General features: G+C 35.7%; 1 protein-coding gene across 1 annotated transcript in view; it reads right to left on the reverse strand.

The window, feature by feature from the left end:
- Positions 1–21,613, reverse strand: part of ZRANB3 (zinc finger RANBP2-type containing 3) — a 296,350-nt gene that overhangs the window by 168,063 nt on the left and 106,674 nt on the right. The window contains exon 3 of the mRNA XM_080799794.1: positions 7,023–7,041. Coding sequence (XP_080655920.1) covers positions 7,023–7,041 — 19 coding nt within the window. The remainder of the gene's footprint in view (positions 1–7,022; positions 7,042–21,613) is intronic.

Consider the following 21,613-nt stretch of genomic DNA (forward strand, 5'->3'; position numbering starts at 1 on the left):
TCTAATTGACAATTTTCTTTCCCCTGGGTGTACAGGTTAACACTACTGAAATCACCATACATGTATACTGGAATTGAACAATTAAGTAAATGGATGACAGATGGTGGAAGCCAGGATTCTTACTGTCAGAATGGGAGGTTATAGATAAGCAAGGGGAAGAGGCTACAATTAACTATGTGGTAATAATTAAGTTGGAGCCATAAGTATGAACAGATGGTTACATATAAAAATATTTGTTAAGTATGTGTATGTATGCGTGTATACACACACACACATTTTTCCTTGCTCTATCAGCTGAAAGGATCTAGAAGAAATGACACCCCGGTAGATATGAATACACACCTAATTTGTAGATTCTGGTTCTAATACCATTCTCCAATAAAGAGAAGCCAGAATTTCTCAGAGAAATGGCTGATTCTAGGACTGGGGCAAGAAATATATAAGATGAGCCTGGATCATCCTATAGTACTAAGAAGTAAGAAAATGCTCAAAATATAAAAATGAAAACCCTTCAAAAAAACTAACGCAGACAAACGTAACAGTCCACAATGAAGGGGAGTTTGTCAAAAGGACACCGGAGTGAATCGAAAGAGCTCCCCCTGGCCAAAGCTAGAATAATTTGAGCAGCAACAACAACAACAACAAAAAGTAGCAGTGGATAATAATCCAAAACATAAAAATAAATATCCAGGAGTCCACACAATATAAACAAATGATAAAGTGAATGCATGCATGCATGAATTCCAAATAATTTATGGATTTACTCTGCTTTTAAGGAAATGGAGTATAACTCCCTGTTACTTTCTTTCAAAAAAAAAAATACAGTATGGAAAGGAAGGAAAAAATAGTAACTTTACAATGGAGAAATCTGACAAACACTGTATCAAGACATGTGAATTACACCTATGGCAATAAGTCACATTGATGGTAAGTCTTGATCTGGCATAATGACAAAAGCACTTTATTTACCCCTATGACCTTCCTCCCCAAAATACATTACCCTAGTGTGATCATAAGAAAAACAGCAGACAAATACCAATTAAGGGTCATTCCATAAAATACTAAACCATTAATTCTAAAACTATAAAGGTCTTCAAAAACAAGGAAAGTCTGAGAAACTCTCACAACCCCCAGATGCCTCCATAGACATGACTACTAAATGCAATGGACATCTGGATGGGATCTGGAACAGAAAAAAACATTAGCAAAACACTGAGCAAACCTAAATAGACTATGGTCTTTAGTTAATCATAACACATGAATATTGGTTCATTAATTAAGACACATACGCTATATTAATCTATGACAATAATAGGGGACTGGATATGGGGTACACAAGAACTCTGTACTACATAATAATGCTACAAACTTAAAACCTGAATAATTCTAAAAATCTAAAATAAAGATTATTTTTTAAAGAGGATGTTAAAAAAAATAAGGCTAGCCTTAGAAATAAGGAAAGGAAGGAAACAGACAAATGATACTGATTTAAAGGAATACAGATACTCTCACCAGCACAAAATTTTTATGCCATTACCCTTATTCTAACAGTCAGCTTCATTCATTTGAGTACCGTGTCCTACAGATTCTTCTGTTCTTTTTTTTTTTTTTTAAAGATTTTATTTATTTATTTGTCAGAGAGAGAGAGAGAGAGAGAGAGAGCAAGCACTGGAAGACGGAGGCAGAGGGAGAAGCAGGCTCCCCGCCCAGCAAGGAGCCCGATGTGGGACTCGATCCCAGGACGCCGGGATCATGACCTGAGCCGAAGGCAGCTGCTTAACCAACTGAGCCACCCAGGCGTCCCCAGATTCTTCTGTTCTAACGACTCTTGTTGCTAAATAGAGAAAGTCTGGCACCTGGAGACTTCATATAGAATAGTAATTGATAAAGAGACTTGGGAGCTGGATTACTTCAGGTCAAATATTTCCGTTCCTAGTACATACTGGCTGTACATTCTTGGACAATTTGCTTAACCACTCTGTATCTCAGCTTTCTCACTTATAAAATGAGAATAATAATAATACCATCTCATAGGAATTGTTGTGAGGATGAAGTAAATTAATACATGAAAAGCATTACAACAGAACCTGGCACACAGGTGTTACGTATTAACTATTTAACTAGCTCAACCACTCAACAAAATGGATCTATAGACACAGGAGGGCTATAAATCCAAAACTGTGAAGAGCTCAAGGAGCGAGTGTAATTCAGCTTGGGCCTGGTAAAGGAAATCTAAGATCCGTAGATACCAATGGAATAAAAATTGCTATCTCAGCTCACTTTGTCAAATGTGGGTAGGTTTATAAAAAAGAAAAGCTAAAATTCTTCATGTCTATTTTCTTAGTCCTCAAATCTATAAAGTTAATATTGGCAGAGTCTATATCTCAGTACCAATTTTAAGATCTTCTGAGCAAAAATAACTTTCAAAAGGGGTCCTTCACTCTTTCCACACACCTACACATTTCTGCCTGCAGAGAAACTGACAACAGTTTTCAATCTTGACTTTTGCCTGTAGAAATACTTCTACCAACATGGAACAAGTCCCACAGCCTCTCCCCTCCAAAGTCCTCTTCCAGAGAAGCACCTTGACCAAAAGAAAAGCATTGATAATGATGACTATAGGGCCTTTGTTCCAAATATTTATCTATTAATGTGTCCCAAAATAGCCACAAAGGGAAACCAAGTAGGTCAGCTTAACAAATGGTTTCCTTTTCTTTTGAAAAAGGAAGGAAGCAATGCTTTATTTGGTATACCTCCCACCCCCCACCCCACCACAAATGTTTTCTCAAGTAACAGGAAGGAGGAAACTTTAAAAAAAGAGAGTGTGTGTGTATGTTAGGGATGGGGGACTAAAATAGAGTACTAACAAAAAAATGTTACATAAGATGAAAGGAATATTCTGGCTTTGATAACAGATACTGTAGACAAGTGAAGACAGAATCCATGTACTGAAACTTTTGTCCATTATGACACATTAGGCTATTATGTAAATCCAGGATATTAATCCCATCTTCTTAAGTAAAAATGAACGTTGTAAAATTTTCTAAATACTATACTTCTACAGAAAACAATAGTTTTTTTAAAAGATTTTATTTATTTTTTTGACACAGAGAGAGAGAAAGAGAGAGACAGCACAAGCAGGAGGAGGAGCAGAGGAAAAAGCAGGCTCCCCACTAAGCAGGGATTCCAATGAGGACCTGAGCTGAAGGCAAATACTTAACCAACTGAGCCACGCAGATGCCCTGAGAACAACAGTTTTTAAATACTTGACAAATAAGTTAGGAAATGTGTAGTTTTAATATTTTTCTTCATGGATATGTTATTAAAATACCTGGTTTGTGTTAATGTGAAACTATTTTTCACATTTACAATTACTTTTTAAAGTAAGCTCCATGCCCAGTGTAGAGCCCAATGGAGAGCTTGAACTCACAACCTGGATAGCAAGACCCAAGCCAAAATAAAGAGTTGGACCCTTAACTGACTGAGCCACCAGGTGCCCCTGCATTTACAACTTTTTAATGAATAAACACTTGTAATAATTTTCAACTGAAGAACAAGGACAAAGTGGTTTACAAGTAATTATTAAAAAACAAGATAACAGTGCAACAGCCTGACTATAGACTATGGTCTGAATCCAGTATTTACGGAACACAAATTCATAAGAGTTTCTGTATATTCATTACACAGTTCTTGAAACAACATTTAATTCATTAAACCAAGATGGGGGAGAAGGGTGAAAAGGAAGTATTTCAAAACAGTTTGTAAAGTTAATTTTATTATATGTTGCAGCTTTGTTGTTCTCTGAAATTTAACTTTACAACTGAAACACACAATGATCACATAATTAAAATTAAACAGAATTTAAGTCATCATTCCAATTTAAAGTTAATAATTACCTTAAATACTATAGATAGATTATATAAGTTCACAAGGAATGAATACATCAGAAGAAAGATAATAGTGGAAAATACTAGAAGGGGGAGGAATGCCACTTGAAGGAAATCATTTGTTTCTAAAGCTAGGGAAGAAAAATCACAGTAGACAGCTAAATTACACAATACTCCAAGTGGGTATTCAAGCATTTTTAAAAAGGAGGTTTGATAACAGAGATTTAAAATTGCCCTTCTAAGGCTTTCAGCTATTTGATAAGTCAAATATTCATCATATCAAAATACACTTTTTAATTTAAAAATCAGAAAAAGGTGGTTGACCTCTAAATTATAAACTACATTTCCTTCTCTGACTTGACTACCACTTTGTGATAAGAACAAGAAAAGGAGAACAGTATTAAGAAACCGAATGAAGGTCAAAACCAGAGTTCACATAATTTACATATATAAAAGTTCTTTCTACTTGAACACTTTTAATTTACTAACTTTCATGCACATTAGTTTAGTAAAATTCCATAAAAATGGTATTTCAAGTCTACTGCTAACAGAGGATATTAGAGGTTGTGTGCTATGATCTTGCATTTGTGTATCATACCATTGAGGATTCTTTTTTCATAATTAACATCATTGATAGGATTTAACATAATAACCCTGTAAAGTCAAATAGGTGCAAAAGACTGAGTCTTTAAAATGTGGGTGAAAAGAGAGAAGTAATTATGATGGACACAAAGTGGAGGGTTTTTTTTTTTTAAGTGCTGAGGAGATATTAAATAGTTCTTTTAAATCTATTAAATTAAGAAATAAGAATGCTGTTATAAGAATGGTGTTGAAATCACTCAACATGTGACAAGTGCTGTGAAACTGTAATTAGTAAGAGATGAGGAAAAACAATTGGTATAATGAAAAACTTACTATCTAAAGGTTCATCATGAAGTCCATACAATCCTTAGTCTAACGTTAACTGAGGAGAAGCAGGAGTTGGTTGAAGAAAAGTTAAGGAGGCTTAAGGGGCCAATCAAGTGTTTATTTCAATCCATGGACACTTCCATAGATTTAAGGCCCATTCAAATGGTCTATGATGTCTCCATGACATCAAAGTGAAGAACAAGGTAGGAATGACGTAACACAGCTGTTAAGATTTTCCCTCTCAATCACTCATAGAGAGATTATCAAGGTGGCTGTTACCTGACACAGTATCATCTCTATGGACATAAAATTGATTTGTTCAAAAACTGATATAGAGGCACCTGGGTGGCTCAGTTGAGCGCTGAAATCTGGTTTTGGCTCAGGTGCTGATCTCAGGGGTATGGAATCAAGTCCCATGTTGGGCTCTGTGCTTAGCACAGAGTCTGCTTCAGATTCTCTCTCCTTCTCTCTCTCTCCCTCCCCCACTGCTCCTCCCCCTGCTCACTTATGCGCACTCTGTCTCTAGAATAAACAAATAAATAAAACCTTTAAATGGACTACCATAAAAAAACTGATATAAATACACACATGCATCCATATATGTATCACAGATATATTTTATACATATTATATAAAATGGTTATGCCTAGTTTTGAGGTTTTGAAGGTTGAAGGTTAAGTTTACATTCCTATTTGTGAAAAACGCTCAGGGACAAAAAACGTGAACCTCTTTCAGTCATTTTGGACTAACAAGTTTATTAATTTATGAAGAGGCTTTTGGAATCCATCCTGTTCCAAAATAGAAATTGCTGTTGTTTCCCAAATGTCTATGTCCTGTCCCTTCAATTACACTGTTGAAGTCCTTCATAGGCAATGACTATGTTTCTAACTCCTTTTTTTTTTTTTAAGATTTATTTATTTATTTGTCAGAGAGAGAGAGAGAGAGGAGCGAGAGTGAGCACAAGCAGACAGAGTGGCAGGCAGAGGGAGAAGCAGGCTCCCCGCCGAGCAAGGAGCCCGATGTGGGACTCGATCCCAGGACGCTGGGATCATGACCTGAGCCGAAGGCAGCTGCTTAACCAACTGAGCCACCCAGGCGTCCCTATGTTTCTAACTCCTAACATCAAATCTAAACAAATGCCTGTAGAATAAAGAGTTCAAACTAAAAACTTCAGTAATTATAAATCAGCATAAACCAAGTAACCCTGTATTAACCTTTCTGCACAGCATTCTTGTTTATGTTACACTGTAATTCATTTCTTCCCTAAAGAAGAGACTGTGGAGATAAGCCACTAGTGAGTCTTTATTTAACTAAAGCTAAGACAGTCAATCAAGAGAATCTCTTTGGTTCCACTTTTATTTTTAAAAAATTCAGTATGTGGGGTGCCTGCGTGGCTCAGTCGTTAAGCAGCTGCCTTGGGCTCAGGTCATGATCCCAGGGTCCTGGGATCAAGCCCTGCATCAGGCTCCCTGCTCGGTGGGAAGCCTGCTTCTCCCTCTCCCACCCCCCTACTTGTGTTCCCTTTCTTGCTGTGTCTCTGTCAAATAAATAAATTAAATCTTTTTTTAAAAAAATTCAGTATGTTTCTTCATTTCTATTTTTTAAACGTTTGCTGTTACTTTTAAAGGAATCATGAAAACAGCAACACGTTTCTCAAACTGAATAAAAATTAGAACTTATTGATTCACATTACTGAGAATGTATGTAATAAGTATCATGGTTTATATAACAAGAACATCCATTTCAGCAAGAAAACAATATTATATATAAGTACATGGTACTTAAATGCATCAAACTGTTTTGTTTAGTGATAATAAAATAGTACTTTAATATTATGTTTCACACTCATATGGAACAATTAACAATAACTTCTAGAGCAATTTTTTAAAAATTCAACTTTTAAGCAAGCAGTGTTATGACCAAAAGAAAGAGTTCAGTTTCAGCTGAGGCTGAATTTTAAAGCACATTCATGCTTTCTCTGCCAACAACATAAAATTTTGTATCACCAATGTTTATAATAATATGTTTCAAGTACACACCTGCATGTGCGTAATATGTGCACACACAAACACAGACACATTCATTCTCATTCTCTTTGTCCCCTCTCCTCTCTCTGTATATAGACATACGGTCATACGGAAAGACAAAGAATACACAGTAAATAGCAGACACTAAAAATTGGTTGTGGAATTTTATAAAAGACATAAAAATCATGAAAACACTTACTTCATCAGCCACCATACACCTGGAAAAAAATAAAAATAAAACCAAGTTAATATTTTAATGACCAAAGTCAACCACTTTAAAAATTTTAAGCAGCTTGTCAGAAAACAGTTTACAAATGTTAAAGCACTAATCCAGAGAGAGGTGTCTACAAATGTGCTTGAGAACATGGGCCAGTGCTGATTTTATAAGACTCTCCAGCTGCCAATGGCACATGGGTATGCAGGAGGGTTACAGCTTCAGAAATGTTCCCCACGTCCACCCATGGAGATAGTCAGAATAACCATTCAAAAATGAGGGCAAAATGGCAAATGACTTACCAATGACTTCCCTCCTTACTAATAAATCTTAAAATTGGCCTTAAGAGATAAGAAGAATACTAAGTTAAAGCACAAGAAAATAAATCTTAGCCACATATTAGCATGTTATATCTACAATTTTCTATGCTGTATTATATATGCTAAGCCTATTTTCAAGATGAATTTTGTTTTCTACTACTTGGCTAAATTTTCTTTTCTCTATTCTTTCTTATTCACCTATAGAAGTAAATTCTATCCACTGAAAATTGAAGATAGGGGTCATAAACTGAAAAACCAAAGAGCAAAAAGAAAGAATAGCAGGTGTGGTCAGGATCATAAGTGGTCCCTTCCCTTTCCCTATGCTCATATGTTTTGTTTTTTAAGTTCCACATATGAGTGAAATCATAAGGTATTTGCCCTTCTCTGACTGACTTATTTCATTTAGCATAATACCCTCTAGTTCCATCCCTGTCATTGCAAATGGCAAGATTTCATTCTTTTTGATGGCTGAGTAATATATACACCACATTTTCTTCATCCGTTCATCTGTCAAGAGACATCTGGGCTCTTTCCATACTTTGGCTATTGCGAGCATTGTTGCTATAAAGACTGTGGTGCATGTTCCCCATTGAATCACTATGTTTGTATCCCTTAGAAAAATACCTACTAGTGCAATTGCGGGGTCATAGAGTAGTTCTCCTTTTTAACTTTTGGAGGACGCTGCATGTTGTTTCCCAGAGTGGCTGCTCCAGTTTACATTCCTACCAACAGTGTAAGGCGGTTCCTCTTTCTCTGCATCCTCGCCAACATCTGTTGTTTCCTGAGTTATTCATTTAAGCCATTCTGACCAGTGTAAAGCAATATCTCATTGTGGTTTTGATTTCTATTTCCCCGATGCCAAATGATGTTGAGTATTTTTTTCATGTGTCTGTTGGCCATTTGTATGTCTTCTTTGGAGAAATGTCTATTCATGTGAGCAAGACACAAATTTATTAAAGATTTTATTTAATTATTTGACAGACAGATCACAAGTAGGCAGAGAGGTAGGGTGGGTGGTGGGGGAAGCAGGCTCCCTGCTGAGCAGAGAGCCTGATGTGGGGCTCAATCCCAGGACCCAGAGATCATGACCTGAGCCGAAGGCTTAACCCAGTGAGCCACCCAGGCGACCCCAAGACACAAGTTTAATGAGGAAGGGAATTGTGAGAAAATCTGGAAGAAGAGTATTCTTAAACAAAGTGATCCATAAGAGCAAGGGCCCTGAGATAAGGAAGGAACAAGTAATTAAGAAGGAACAAGGAAGCTAATGAGACTAACATGAACTAAGTCAGGAAAATGGTAGAAAATAAGGTTGGAAGGCAGCTGGCAGAGCCTCGTAAGCAACTGCACAGAGTTTGGATTTTCTTAGAATCCTTTGAAGGGAAGGAACATTTTATCTTTTAAAAAAAGATTACTCTGATTCATAGGGGATAAACTGTAGAGGGCAAGAGCAGAAGCAGGAAGAATATTGAGGAGGCACCTGCAGTAGACTAGGAGGAAAACAATGATGTACAGATGAGTGGTAGTGGTGGAGGTGTAAGAAGTGATCAATTTAGGTACATTTTGAAAGAACAGCCAACAGGATTTGTAAATTAATTGGAATGTGGGTGTAAAAATAAAAGAGAGAAGTCAAGAATGAGCCTGGTGGTGGGTACTATGGAGGGATGTATTGCATGGAGCATTGGGTGTGGTGCATAAACAATGAATTCTGGAACACTGAAAGGAAATAAAATAAAATAAAATGAAAAAAAAAGAGTGAATCTTAAGATACTGGCTTATGCAATTAACCATAAAAAATAGTAGAGATGCCATTCACTGAGATAAGAAAGACTTGGGAGAAGTAGGTTTGGTGATGACAATCAAGCATTGATCATACAACCTTTGTTGGATACAAATGGTTACAAATGTTGTATCCATTAGATTGCCAAGATGAACTGTTGAGTAGACAACAGGATATGTGCGTCAGAGGAATGGTAAGGACTGGAGATATAATAAAGTTGAAAGTTATCAGAATCTAAATGGCACAGGAATGAGTGAGGGTCGAAAGTATTCTGAAACATGACAACTTGACTGTGGCTTTTTCCTTTCTATGCCAACTCCAAGTTCTTGAACTTTCTAATGTTAAGCAGCTGCTGAGACCTGCACACTATTATAAGGCTCTAGTGAGGTAACATCAGAGCAAACTGGTATACAGTTACATTGTCCCATGGGTGGCTAACTTACTGAAAAGCAGCATCACTGTAATAACTTGGCTTCCAGGTATCTGAAGACCCCCATGGTAAAATTACCTCTAATCTCTTGGAATATGCTGTATTTTCCTATCATGAAACAGATGAGTATTCCCTACTTTAGAATGAGAGCAGTTCAAGTAGATTAGAGAGCATTATACTTCCTTTAGGGATCTCTAGTGGGCTAACTGTCCTTACACTTCAGGCACTGTATCTATTCTGAATTCCAGGATTCCTGCAGTTAAGGACAGTTCAACAACCAGACATGATTTTCAGTGAGCCATCATAAAAAAAAAACAAAAACAAAGGACCATGTAAGAGGCTCCAACATATGAAAGAACAGAGTAAGACTGAATAATCAGAACATGTACCTATTGAAAAAGGAAGTACTAGAAAAGAAAACACTTGCACTAAAATTGTTAGAGCATTTACATAATTTCTATTACAACACACATACACACTGAAGCTTAAAACCATGATTTTCAAGCTATTAAAATAAGCACATGAATTAAAAAAAAGATCATTATTGACACCTAATTAAGTAGATGGGAAGATGAAGTGCAAGGATTATCTCAAAATACAGAGGACAGACTTAAATAATGATAGTAGTAACAGAAAAGAAAAATTACTTGGATAGACCCAAAAAATTAATATGTGAAAAATATGTATTCAAAAGAAGAAAAGACACCATGTGAAAAAGAGGGAACAATTAAGCAAGTAATAAAAGAAAAGTTCTCCAGGCTGAAAAAATATCTAATTGGAAAGGGTAACTAAGTTTCAGGTTGGAAGAAAAAAGACAAATATCTGCTCATATCCTTATAAAATTATTGATCTAAAGAAAAAGAAAAAACCTTGTAAGTGTTCAGACAGAAAGAACAACTATCCATAAATGGAAAAACCAAGATGGCATTCTTATCATCATCAACACTAGAAGCTAAAAAACCATGAAGGAGGATCCGGACTACCTGAAAAGAAAGCAGAACTTATGGATCTTTTATCTAGCCAAGATTCCCAGTATTTGTAAGCAACAGCAAAAAGATACTTGAGGCCAACCAATATCTCCAAGATTATAAAACACAAGTAAACCAGAGGAGGAAAAACGCATACGAAAATAACGAAACAAAAAACACACCTTAACACAGATTCAAAACAGGAGAAGAAAAAAGGAAATCCTGTCAACAATGAAGGTTCATATCCATGAATATAATGGGCACTGTGTATTCTACCTAAGGACTCTAGAAGCAAAAGGGACATACTCTGAAAATCTGTAAGTGAAAAATTAAAGAGAGGTAATAAAGGAGAGGGGTTACTAACACTATTCTAAAGCAGAACACCAAACATAATTTTTAAAGTCAGGAGACTAACTGAAATTACCTAAGTAAGAGTATAGGGAGAAGAGAAGAGAGCTATGGCTGACCCCTGCAGGACTCCAACAAATAGGGGTACAAAGTGGAGAAGGACCCAGCAAAAAGGATTGAGAAGGAGTGCCCACTAATATAAAAAGATATAAGAGGAATGTGATGCCCTAGAAGCCAAATAAAGACATTCTTTTGAGAAGGGGAGAATGAACAACTATAGTAAAGGCTTCTTTAAAAAGTCTAGTAAAATGAGGTATGAGAATTGACCCTTTGATTTGGGAAGAGATCATTCAAAACTCTACAAGAGCAACGCTGATAAAATGGTAGGAGACAAAAGCTTCCTGTGAGTGGGTTCAAGAGAGAATGGGAAGATAGGAAAGGGAAACAGTAAATAGAGATTACTGGCGCAAGGAATTATCCTGTAAAAGGAAGCAGAGAAACATGGTAGTAGTTGGCAGGAAAACTAGGGCCCAGAGAAGACTTTTTTTAAAAACACAGAATAGTATAAATAGCCCAGGTTAAGTATCTTATTGATCCTATGAGTGAAATATCTAGCAGGCAGATAGAAGTGTGGATCAGGAACTAAGGAATCAAGTGAAAACAATAACTAAAAATGAGAAAGGAGCTATGCATGAAGATGATCATAGAGAAAACGGAAATGAATGACGTTCTCATGTGTAAATTGTAAAAAGATAAGAATTTTTCATGGCTAGTACCTTGGGAAACAACCTCATTTAGAAAAAAAAGGGAAGGAAGGAAAGTTGAAAGAGAACAGGGATTAGGGTTTAAGAAGCCATGGGGAAATACATTAACAGAGAAAATGGGTTAAGTGTCCAAATGCCACAAGGATGTTGCAAAGGATGAGGGCTAAAAGGCCATCATAAAAGTTACCAGGAGCTTACTTGTAAGCGTTATTGCAAAAGTGGTTAAGAAGACAGTGGGCAGCAAAAAATGGAATCAACAGATATAGAGTAATTAAAAAGAAATTTTGGTAGCAAAAAAAAAAAAAAGGTTAAAAATAGAGCAATAGCATAGAACATGTTGGAAACCTTAAGAGTGGGCAAGGGGTCAAAACTTCGAAAGAAAACAAGGAAGCTGACTGATGAAGGCCTAACTGTGTTACCATAATTTAAAAAGGGAAAATATGGCCAATACAATTTCTCACTTCAGAGAAATTTTACACCACATTTGACTGAAACTAAATTTTACTTTGTAATCAAAAGACTATAGCCATAATCGTAATTATCCACAGAAATAAAAACAGCTTTTTCTCTCATTGGGAAATGGCAAGCACAGGTACTTTAACCAAGAGCTAAAAAGAAAACTTCCTTCTTTAAAGGAGTATCTATTGTATTTGCCAAGCCTGGTGTGATGTGCCAACAGCCATATAATTCTATCTGAATTTTATAAGCAGTTCAGTTTTCCAGTGTTACAAAAAATAAATAATATTCTTTGTTCCAAATCCATGTCAACTGCTTGAATTATAATTTATCCAGCTTGGCTACAGACATCAAAAAGCAACTTTTCATTTCACTGAGTTGTTTCCAAAAGCTTGAGGCTCCTTACATTAATCATCCACTTACAGTATCAAGACATATATATTCCAGTGTTTGCAGCAGCCATATCTTTGGATGCACATGCTCAGTGTTTGCTATTTTTAGCTCAAATTTTCATACAGCTAGAAGAGAGAAAGCTAAACAGCATTATAGTTTTCTGAGAATCATTTTACCCACCAGCTAAATTTCTAATCTAAAACTCACAGAACTGACCAATTTGTGTTTAACTCAAAGCTTTTCTCCAATTTCTTTATATTAAAAAAACCCACCTTTTAAATAACTAACACCCATATTTCTTGAACATATCATGTCTGTAAAAAGAAATCAGCAAAAGAGTGTTTTGGTAACACTGCAGCAAGAGAACAGCCAGAGAATATTTTGGCAACACTGACAAGTCAGTGAGGTGAACACATGTAAGATGAACATATGTAAGATGTTTGGAACCCTAAGTGCAGAAACCAGGACTTGGTGCCTGAACACAAGGTCTGCTTAGTCAATTACCATGCATGCTTTGGCCTCAGAAGTGGGCTATTTCCTCTGGGAAAATATTAACCTTCTAGATATTTATACACGGCTTGTCCTTGAGGAACAATCAACCATTTATATACTAAACTGTATTATATACCATACTACGCTTTAGTATATATACCTGACCAGTGCTAACTTAATGCAACTTTAACAAACCCCACGCACTCTCCCCAGAGACAAAACTACAGGGACCGTGGTTTCAGAAGATCAAATCATAATACTTTCTGCAGCCAGGGCAAAGTCTCAAAATACTTTCCCCTCATAACTACAAAAGTTCAACATAACAAAATGGCCTTTATTTTGTTTAGCTTTAATATTATTTTTTGAACAAGGGATATATCTACATGTACACAATTCAAGAGGTACAAATGTGGAAAGTCCTTCTCCAATCTCTATTCGTCAAGTGTGTCCCAGATATTAGCTGCTCTGAAAATGACAGAGTTACCAATTTCTTGTGTAGCCTTTTAGAAATATTTTGTTTAAGCATGCTGTGTGCGTGCGTGTGTGTGTGTGTGTGTGTGTACACATACACATATCAAATAACATTAGATTTAACCTTTCTTGATCTTGTGTAAAATCCCAAAAGTGCACAATATAGCATGTAACAGGATGAAAAAGAAAAGGAAAAAAAAAACTGAGGTGGAAATATTTTTTAGGGGTGCTTGGGTGGCTCAGATAGTTAAGTGTCTGCCTTCAGCTCAGGTCATGATCTCCAGGTTTGGGGATTGAGCCCCATGTCTGGCAACCAGCTCAGCAGGGAGTCTGCTTCTCCCTTTCCCTCTGCCTCTCCCCCTAATTCTGCTGTCTCTCTCTCAAATGAATAAATAAAATCTCTAAAACTATATATATTTTTAAATTCTTGTTTCCATTGCTTTGGCAAATGACAAGTATATATATACATACATATATAAACACACATATAATTAGGAAACCTTCAAGTTCAGCTCTTCTCTAGCTTGGCCTCTTCATAGACCCCTGGGATACAACCACTTTCTGGAAAAGCTCTCCTGGGCTTCCCAGATGCTCCTGATTCTTCTCCTAACTCTAATTTCTATCTCTTTCCTCTATGCCTCCACCTCCACCCACCTTGTTTGGTGTTCAAACTTTATAATCATTTTCTCTTTGTGTTCTACCTCTATTCCTAAGGCTCTCATCCATTCTCCTAGTTTGAAGTGATAACCATATGAGTCCTAAATCTGTACCTAAGGTTTTTAGCATATGCTCCAGATTCACATTTAAAACCACTATTTGGACATCTTTTTTCCCTTGATACCCTGAAGTTATTAACACATGTTACGCATGTTGATATCTGAAACTAAAGCTAAGTAAGCCCTAGACATAAACAAAATAAAATAAAGATTTCTAAAGGAATTATTCAAACAATTGATCTGAGATTCTTGTCCTTGGGCCAGAAATTTCTGTTTAAAATTAAAATTACAAAACAAGAGTATTTATTTTGGTTGCATGTCAAAGCAGTCTGCTGGATTTCTGTAAAACCTTAAAGCAGTGCTTTTATTTGCAAGTATATGATTAAATATATCCTAGACCTCTATATCCAGCTTCCTCATCTCATCTATTTTATGAAATGACTAAGGCAAGTAGGCTGAGCTGTGATCAAATGAGGTAAGAGAGTGCTTTGTAAATGGAAAGATACCATAAAAACTTTATTGTTGTTTTGCTGATGATAAATTCTGTTCAACAAATAACGATGCTCAGTGTCAGTAACGAAATACTGGCAATAGATATAGGGGAGTTACAGAGGACAGGAGCTTCAAATTTAGGCATTAAAAACAAAAGGATATGAGATTGACTAAAAACTGGTTTTATAAACCATGTTTCCTTTAGGATGCAAACCAAGAATAGAAACTCAATTCAAAATGGCTTAATCATGAAAAAATAATTAATATATCACATAATTCATTACAAGAAATTCTGGAGTGGGATGGTTCCAGGGTGGTTAATTCCACAGCCCATTCATATCATCTTTCTATTCTGTCATCCTAAGTAAGCTCCAGACAATTCATCCTTACCCACCAATGTTCAGAAGCACAGGGAAAAGAGTCCTTAAAGAATTCTAGAGTCTGTTAATAGGAAAGGAAGAGAAGAAAGACTTTAGGTAAAGCAACTCACATGTGCTACACCTATTACAACTTTGAAAATCACCTGGGTGGCTCAGTCAGTTAAGTGTCTGCCTTTAGTTCAGGTCACGATCCTGGCATCTAGGATCCAACCCTGCATTGGGCTCCCTGCTCAGCAGGGAGTCTGCTTGTCCCTCTCCCTTTGCTCCTCCCCCTGCTTGTGCATGCACACTTTCTCTCTCTCTCTCTCTCAAATAGATAAATAAAATCTCAAAAAAAAAAAAAAAAGAAAAAAAAAGAAAAACCAACCAAGTTAGAATGATATTCAGTGCTTTGTTTTCTTTTAGTTCTTTTTACCCATTATGAAACATGAGTCATACAGAAAGGGCATAAAAGGTACCTAAAAGATGTGAGGTAATGTGAACAAATCCTATGTGTATACCAAAAACCAAGTAAGTTTTTAAAAAGAATTGCTGTTTCTGTTCACGAGCATTAAAAAAAAATTAAACTAGTCCCTAATGCTTGATAATACCTTGAAAATATTGTGCTTCATTAGTCTGACTTCATTAGCACAAAATTGCTCCATAACTTTTACTAATAAGAGCAAAATAGGAAAAAAAATCTCTGTATTCGCCTAGATGGCTTTTAAAAAAAAGGTGTGTATCAGCTCTTTTGAGAGAATTATTATTGTTTTCAGGATGTATAATAATTCCCACTGGGCCATTATATCACATATTAGCTTTTACACAATTATTTATTCTTGTTTATAAAGCTTCAGGTCAAAAGAGTTGATTATTCCTACAGCAATTAGTGGAAGATTTTTAAGGCTTAATTAGACAATAACAAACAGTAACATTCATTAGAATATATTAGAGTTACGAAGAAAATACAGTTTATATAAAAAGAAACTAAGAAGTAAGTTAGGTCTGCTTAATCTATCCTAAAGTGATTTTAAAGGTAGAAAAAATGATTCATAGTACTAAAATTGCTTTGTTAATAAAGACATGTACATCAGTGATACTTAAATGGAGACAGGTAGATAGAGAAATAAGTTAAATAATTTATTACAAATTGAGAGCCTCTCTCAGAATATAATAGAATATAATAGGAATTCTTGATGAATTCCTTTTTTGCCTGGCTTTAGATTTATTGAATTATATGTAAATAACGCCTGAAAATATTTCAAAAATGAGAATACATTTACAAACCTAAGAATAAAGTACAAAATAAAAACAACTCAACTTACTATCATATTGTTTCAAGTTACTTCTTTAACGATAGAGACTTGAGCAACTTGCACATAATAAAAAGCCAAATAGTAATGGTTAAAATAGATAGGATTGTTTTCTACCTCACCCACCACACACCCCCTTCTTCCACCAGAAGTTTGGAGTTAGGTAAGTCCATGCTGGAGCAGCAGCCAAGTACCAGAGGACTCTACAGTCTTCTTGACCTTTCCTTCCAGGTAGGTCAAAAGATAGCTGGCACAGTTCCAGGTTTGACATCAATATTTGATGAGGGAGAAAAGAAGAGGATAAAAGGGTACTCGTCAAACAAGCTGACTCTATTTTAACAAGCTTTCCCAGAATCACCATCCAGTGACTTCTACTGATGTCTCACTGGCACACAAGTTTCAAAGCACTCCTAATCAAAATGGAGTTTGGAAAAAAGTGTTTTAGCTGGTCACATAGACCCCCATGCCCAGGGTTATATTTGTGAAGGAAAAGGTAACAAGGGATTTGGGAAAGCAACCGCAGGCTCTGCCACAAATTCCCAGGTCAATTTTAAGTAAGAGTGATTTGGAAACACTATAGCCTTTATCACATTCAGATCAAGTCAGCTCTGGGGTTTTACTGAAATCTGTATCAAATAGGTATATGGCCATGGCTATACCCAAGAAGAAAAGAGGTACTTCATTTCATATTGACTATCACAGTTACTGATAATGAAAGTTAAAAGTCTGGAAGCTAGAAAAGTCAGTTCTCTTATTACTATGATGCTCTGCATGCATGCACTCCTATGTTTCAGGTAATACCTCAATTATTTCACTTTTCTCTATTCCAACTATTGTAAAAGCCTCTACTCATTCAGTGTTCCATAGTAACAAGTATTTAGCCTGAGTATGTGCAAGAGGAAAGATGCCTCACTCAATCCGAAATGTAAAACAGCACCATATACACATAACTAAATAAAGCAATTATTCAGATAATCCAGAAACTTTAGGAGTACTATTTTTTGGATTATAATCCACATGAAAACTCAGCACTAAACAATTAAAAACAAGAATTCTGACTGCTTTAAAACAAGAGTTTGCAAATTACTGTCCATGGGCCAAATCTGGCCTACCAATTAATTTTGTAAATAAAGTTTTAGAGGAATACAGTTCAGCTTGTTCATTTACATATTATTAATGGCTACTTTTGTGTGACTAAGACAGAACTGAATAGTAGTAACAGGGATTGTATGGCATGGAAAGTCGAAAATATTTACTATCTGGCCCTTAATAGAAAAAATCTGCCAACCTCTGTCTTAGAATATATTCATGAACTACCTTTAATGACCTAAAGGAAGCTTCTGGTACAGTGCCAACGTGTTGTGAATTTGGCTTGATAAATAAAACCTTTCTATTAAAACTGTACGAAGAAACAAAATCTGGATTTATCAGAAGAATGAGCAAAGCCCATACAAATAGATATAATTTTATGGGACTAAGTTCAAAGAACTATGCTTAATTACAGAATTGTTATAAATTCAGAATTGAGGAAATACAAAATAATAGTTGAGAAAGAAATCAGATGACATAGATAGAAAGAGTTACAATGTCACAAAGACAGCCAATTAGAGAAAAAGTAGTCTCAAATTGTTAAAATTTTGTTCTTCACTTCCTTTGGCCAAATCCTGAAGTCTTTCTCTTTCAAAAGCATGTTATCAGTATTCTTTATAAATAGCACTCAAAGTACAACTCAATTATAAGAACAACAGAAAATATTAAGCAATATAACATTTCTTACAACATTCTGACATCATTATCTTGTGACTTAATGTGCCTGGGAAGAAATGTGCTGCCTAATCTTATATGTTTTTCTTTCAAGAATATACACTGAACGTCTATAAAAAGCCAATCTAGGAATTGAGGTGACTACAGTTTATATGTCCTCATCCCCATTACTTTCTGGGTGTAATTTAGTAAGTGCTACTCTAAACTTTGAGTCTGTGGCCTTTGTTCCCACAACCTTGGACATATTTTAAAAATCTGTGAATTTTAGTTGATGGCATATATAATACATCACCTATTGAATGTACCCTTAAGAACCTAATGCTATCTGAGGTTGTAGTTTAAAAACACTGTATTTCTTTCTTCCAGCTTTACTGAAGTATGACTGACAAGCAAAAATCAAATATATTTACGGTATACAATGAGATGTTCTAATATATATATATATAAACACCACAATCAATTAACATACCCAGCTCTTCACACAGTTACCATTTTTGTGCGTATGTGGTGAAAACAAATGAAATCTACTCTCTTAACGTTTCAAGTATACAAGATATGATTAATGACTACAGTCACCATGCCATGTTTTAGGTCTTCAGAATTCATTCATCTTACAACTGGAAGTTTGTACCCTTTGCCCAACATCTCTTTCCCTACACCCCAGTAACCACCATTCTACTCTACTACATTGAATTTGACCCTTTTTTAGATTTCACATATAAGTGAGACCGAGCATTATTTCTCTTTTTATGTCTGGCTTATTTCACTCAGCATAATGTCCTCATTTAATCAGTGTTGTCGAAAATAACAGGACTACTTTTTTAATGTTGAATAATATATTCCTGCCTGTGTGTGTCTGTGTGTATATAAACCACCACAATTTTTTCTATCCAGTCCACTAACAACAGCTATCTTATGTTGGCTACTGTGAATAATGCTGCAATGAATATGGGAGTGCAAATACCTCTTCCAGATACTGATTCCATTTCCTTTGGATTTATATCCAGAACTGTGATTGCTGGGTCATGTGGTAGTTTTATGTTTAATATTTTGAGGAACCTCCATACTATTTTCCATAATAGCTGCACCAATTTACAGTGTTATCAACAGTGCACAAAGGTTTCCATTTCTCTACATCCTGACAAACACTTCTTAAATCTTTTAACTTTTATACACAAGAAGTGTTGGAGAGGATGTAGAGAAAAGGGAACCCTCTTATACTGTTGGTGGGAATGCAAGTTGGTGCAGTCACTTTGGAAAACAGTGTGGCGATTCCTAAGAAACTAAAAATAGAGCTACCCTATGCCCTACAATTGCTCTACTGGGTATTTACCCCAAAGATACAAATGTAGTGAAAAGAAGGCCCATATATACCCCAATGTTCATAGCAGCAATGGCCACAGTCACCAACTGTGGAAAGAACCAAGATGCCCTTCAACAGATGAATGGATAAAGAATGTATGGTCCATATATACAATGGAATATCACACCTCCATCAGAAAGGATGAATACCCAACTTTTGTATCAACATGTATGGGATTGGAGGAAATTATGCTGAGTGAAATGAGCAGAGAAAGTCAATTATCATATGGTTTCACTTACTTGTGGAACATAAGGAATAACATGGAGGACATTAGGAGAAAGAAAGGAAAAGTGAATTGGGGGAAATTGGAGGGAGAGACAAATCATGAGAGACTCTGAAAAACAAACTGAGGGTTTTGGAAGAGGGGGTGAATGGATGAGCATGGTGGTGGGTATTAAGGAGGGTACCTATTGCATGGAGCACTGGGTGTGGTGCATAAACAATGAATCTTGGAACACTGAAAAAATAAAATTAAATTAAAAAAATAATAATAACAATAGCTCTCCTAGCAGGTATGAGGTGATATCTCATTGTGATTTTGATTCATTTGTATTTCCCTGAAGATGAGTGATATAGAGAACATTTTCATGTACCTACTGGCTATTTGCATATCTCTTTTTTTTTTTTTAATGTTTATTCAAGTCCTCAGCCCATTTTTTTGACCAGGTTATTTGTTTTTTGCTATTGAGTTGTAGGAGTTTCTTAAATATTTTAGATATAAACGCTTTAATAGATACACATTTTGCAAATATTTTCTCCCATTCCATAGGCTGCCTTTTCATTTTGTTTCCTTTGCTGTGCAGAAACTTTTTAGTTTGATGTAGTCCCTCTCCATCTGCCTCTCCCCCCGGCTCATGTGCTCTCTCACTCTCTCAAATAAAATAAATAAAATCTTAAAAAGAAAAAAAAGAAAAGGATTCAATTTCATTCTTTGGCATGGGGATAACTACTATCCGCAATACCATTTACTGAAGAGATTATCTTTTTCCCTATTGTGTATTCTTGGAGACTTTGTTGAAGATTAGTTGACTATATATACAGAACTTTATTTTTAGGCTCTCTATTCTGTTACATTGGTTTATTATGTTTGTTTTTATGTCTGTTTTGATAACAATAGCTTTGTTACATAATTAAAAATAAAGACGTGTGATGATGCCAGTTTTGTTTTTTCTCAAGATTGCTTTGGCTACTCAAGGTCTTCTATGGTTCCATTTGAATTTTAGGATAGTTTTGCCTATTTCTGTGAAAAATGCCATTGGATTTTTGAGAGACTGCATTGAATCTGCAGATTGCTTGGGTAGTATGGACATTTTAACAATATTACTTTTTCTAATCCATGAACACAAGATATATTTTCATTTATTTGTATCTTCTTCAATTTCTTTCATCAATGTCTTATAGTTTTGTGTACTGATCTTTCACATCCTTAAATTTATTCTTAAGTATCTTACTCTTTTTGACACTATTATAAATGGGATTGTTTACTTAGTTTCTCTTTCTGATAGTTCATTGTATAGAAATGCAACTGAATTTTGTATATTGATTTTGTATCATACAACCTAACTGACTTTTTTAGTTTTAATAGTTTTGCTGTGGAATCTTTAGGGTTTTGTTCTTTGGTGTTTTTTTTTTTTTAAGATTTTATTTATTTGGGGCACCTGGATGGCTCAGTGGGTTAAGCCTCTGCCTTCAGCTCAGGTCATGATCTCAGGGTCCTGGGATCAAGCCCCACATAAGGCTCTCTGTCCAACACGGAGCCTGCTTACTCCTCTCTCTCTGCCTGCCTGTATGCCTACTTGTGATCTCTCTCTAACAAATAAATAAATAAAATCTTAAAAAAAAAAAAGATTTTATTTATTTATTTGAAGGAAAGCATGAGAGAGAGAGAGAGCATGAACAGGGGGAGGGGTAGAGGGAAAGGGAGAAGCAGACTCCCTGCTGAGCAGCGAGCCCGGTGTGGGACTCAATTCCAGGACCCTGGGATCATGACTTGAGCCAAAGGCAAATGCTTTACTGATGGAGCTACCCAGGCACCCTAGGGTTTTTATATGTAAAACAGAGACCATTTTACTTTTTCCTTTTGAATTTCAATGCCTTTTATTTATCTTTTTTTTTTTTTTTTTCCTAATTGCTCTGGCTGGGAATTCCAG

Source organism: Martes martes, assembly GCF_963455335.1.
Source record: "Martes martes genome assembly, chromosome: 3".
NCBI lineage: Eukaryota > Metazoa > Chordata > Mammalia > Carnivora > Mustelidae > Martes > Martes martes.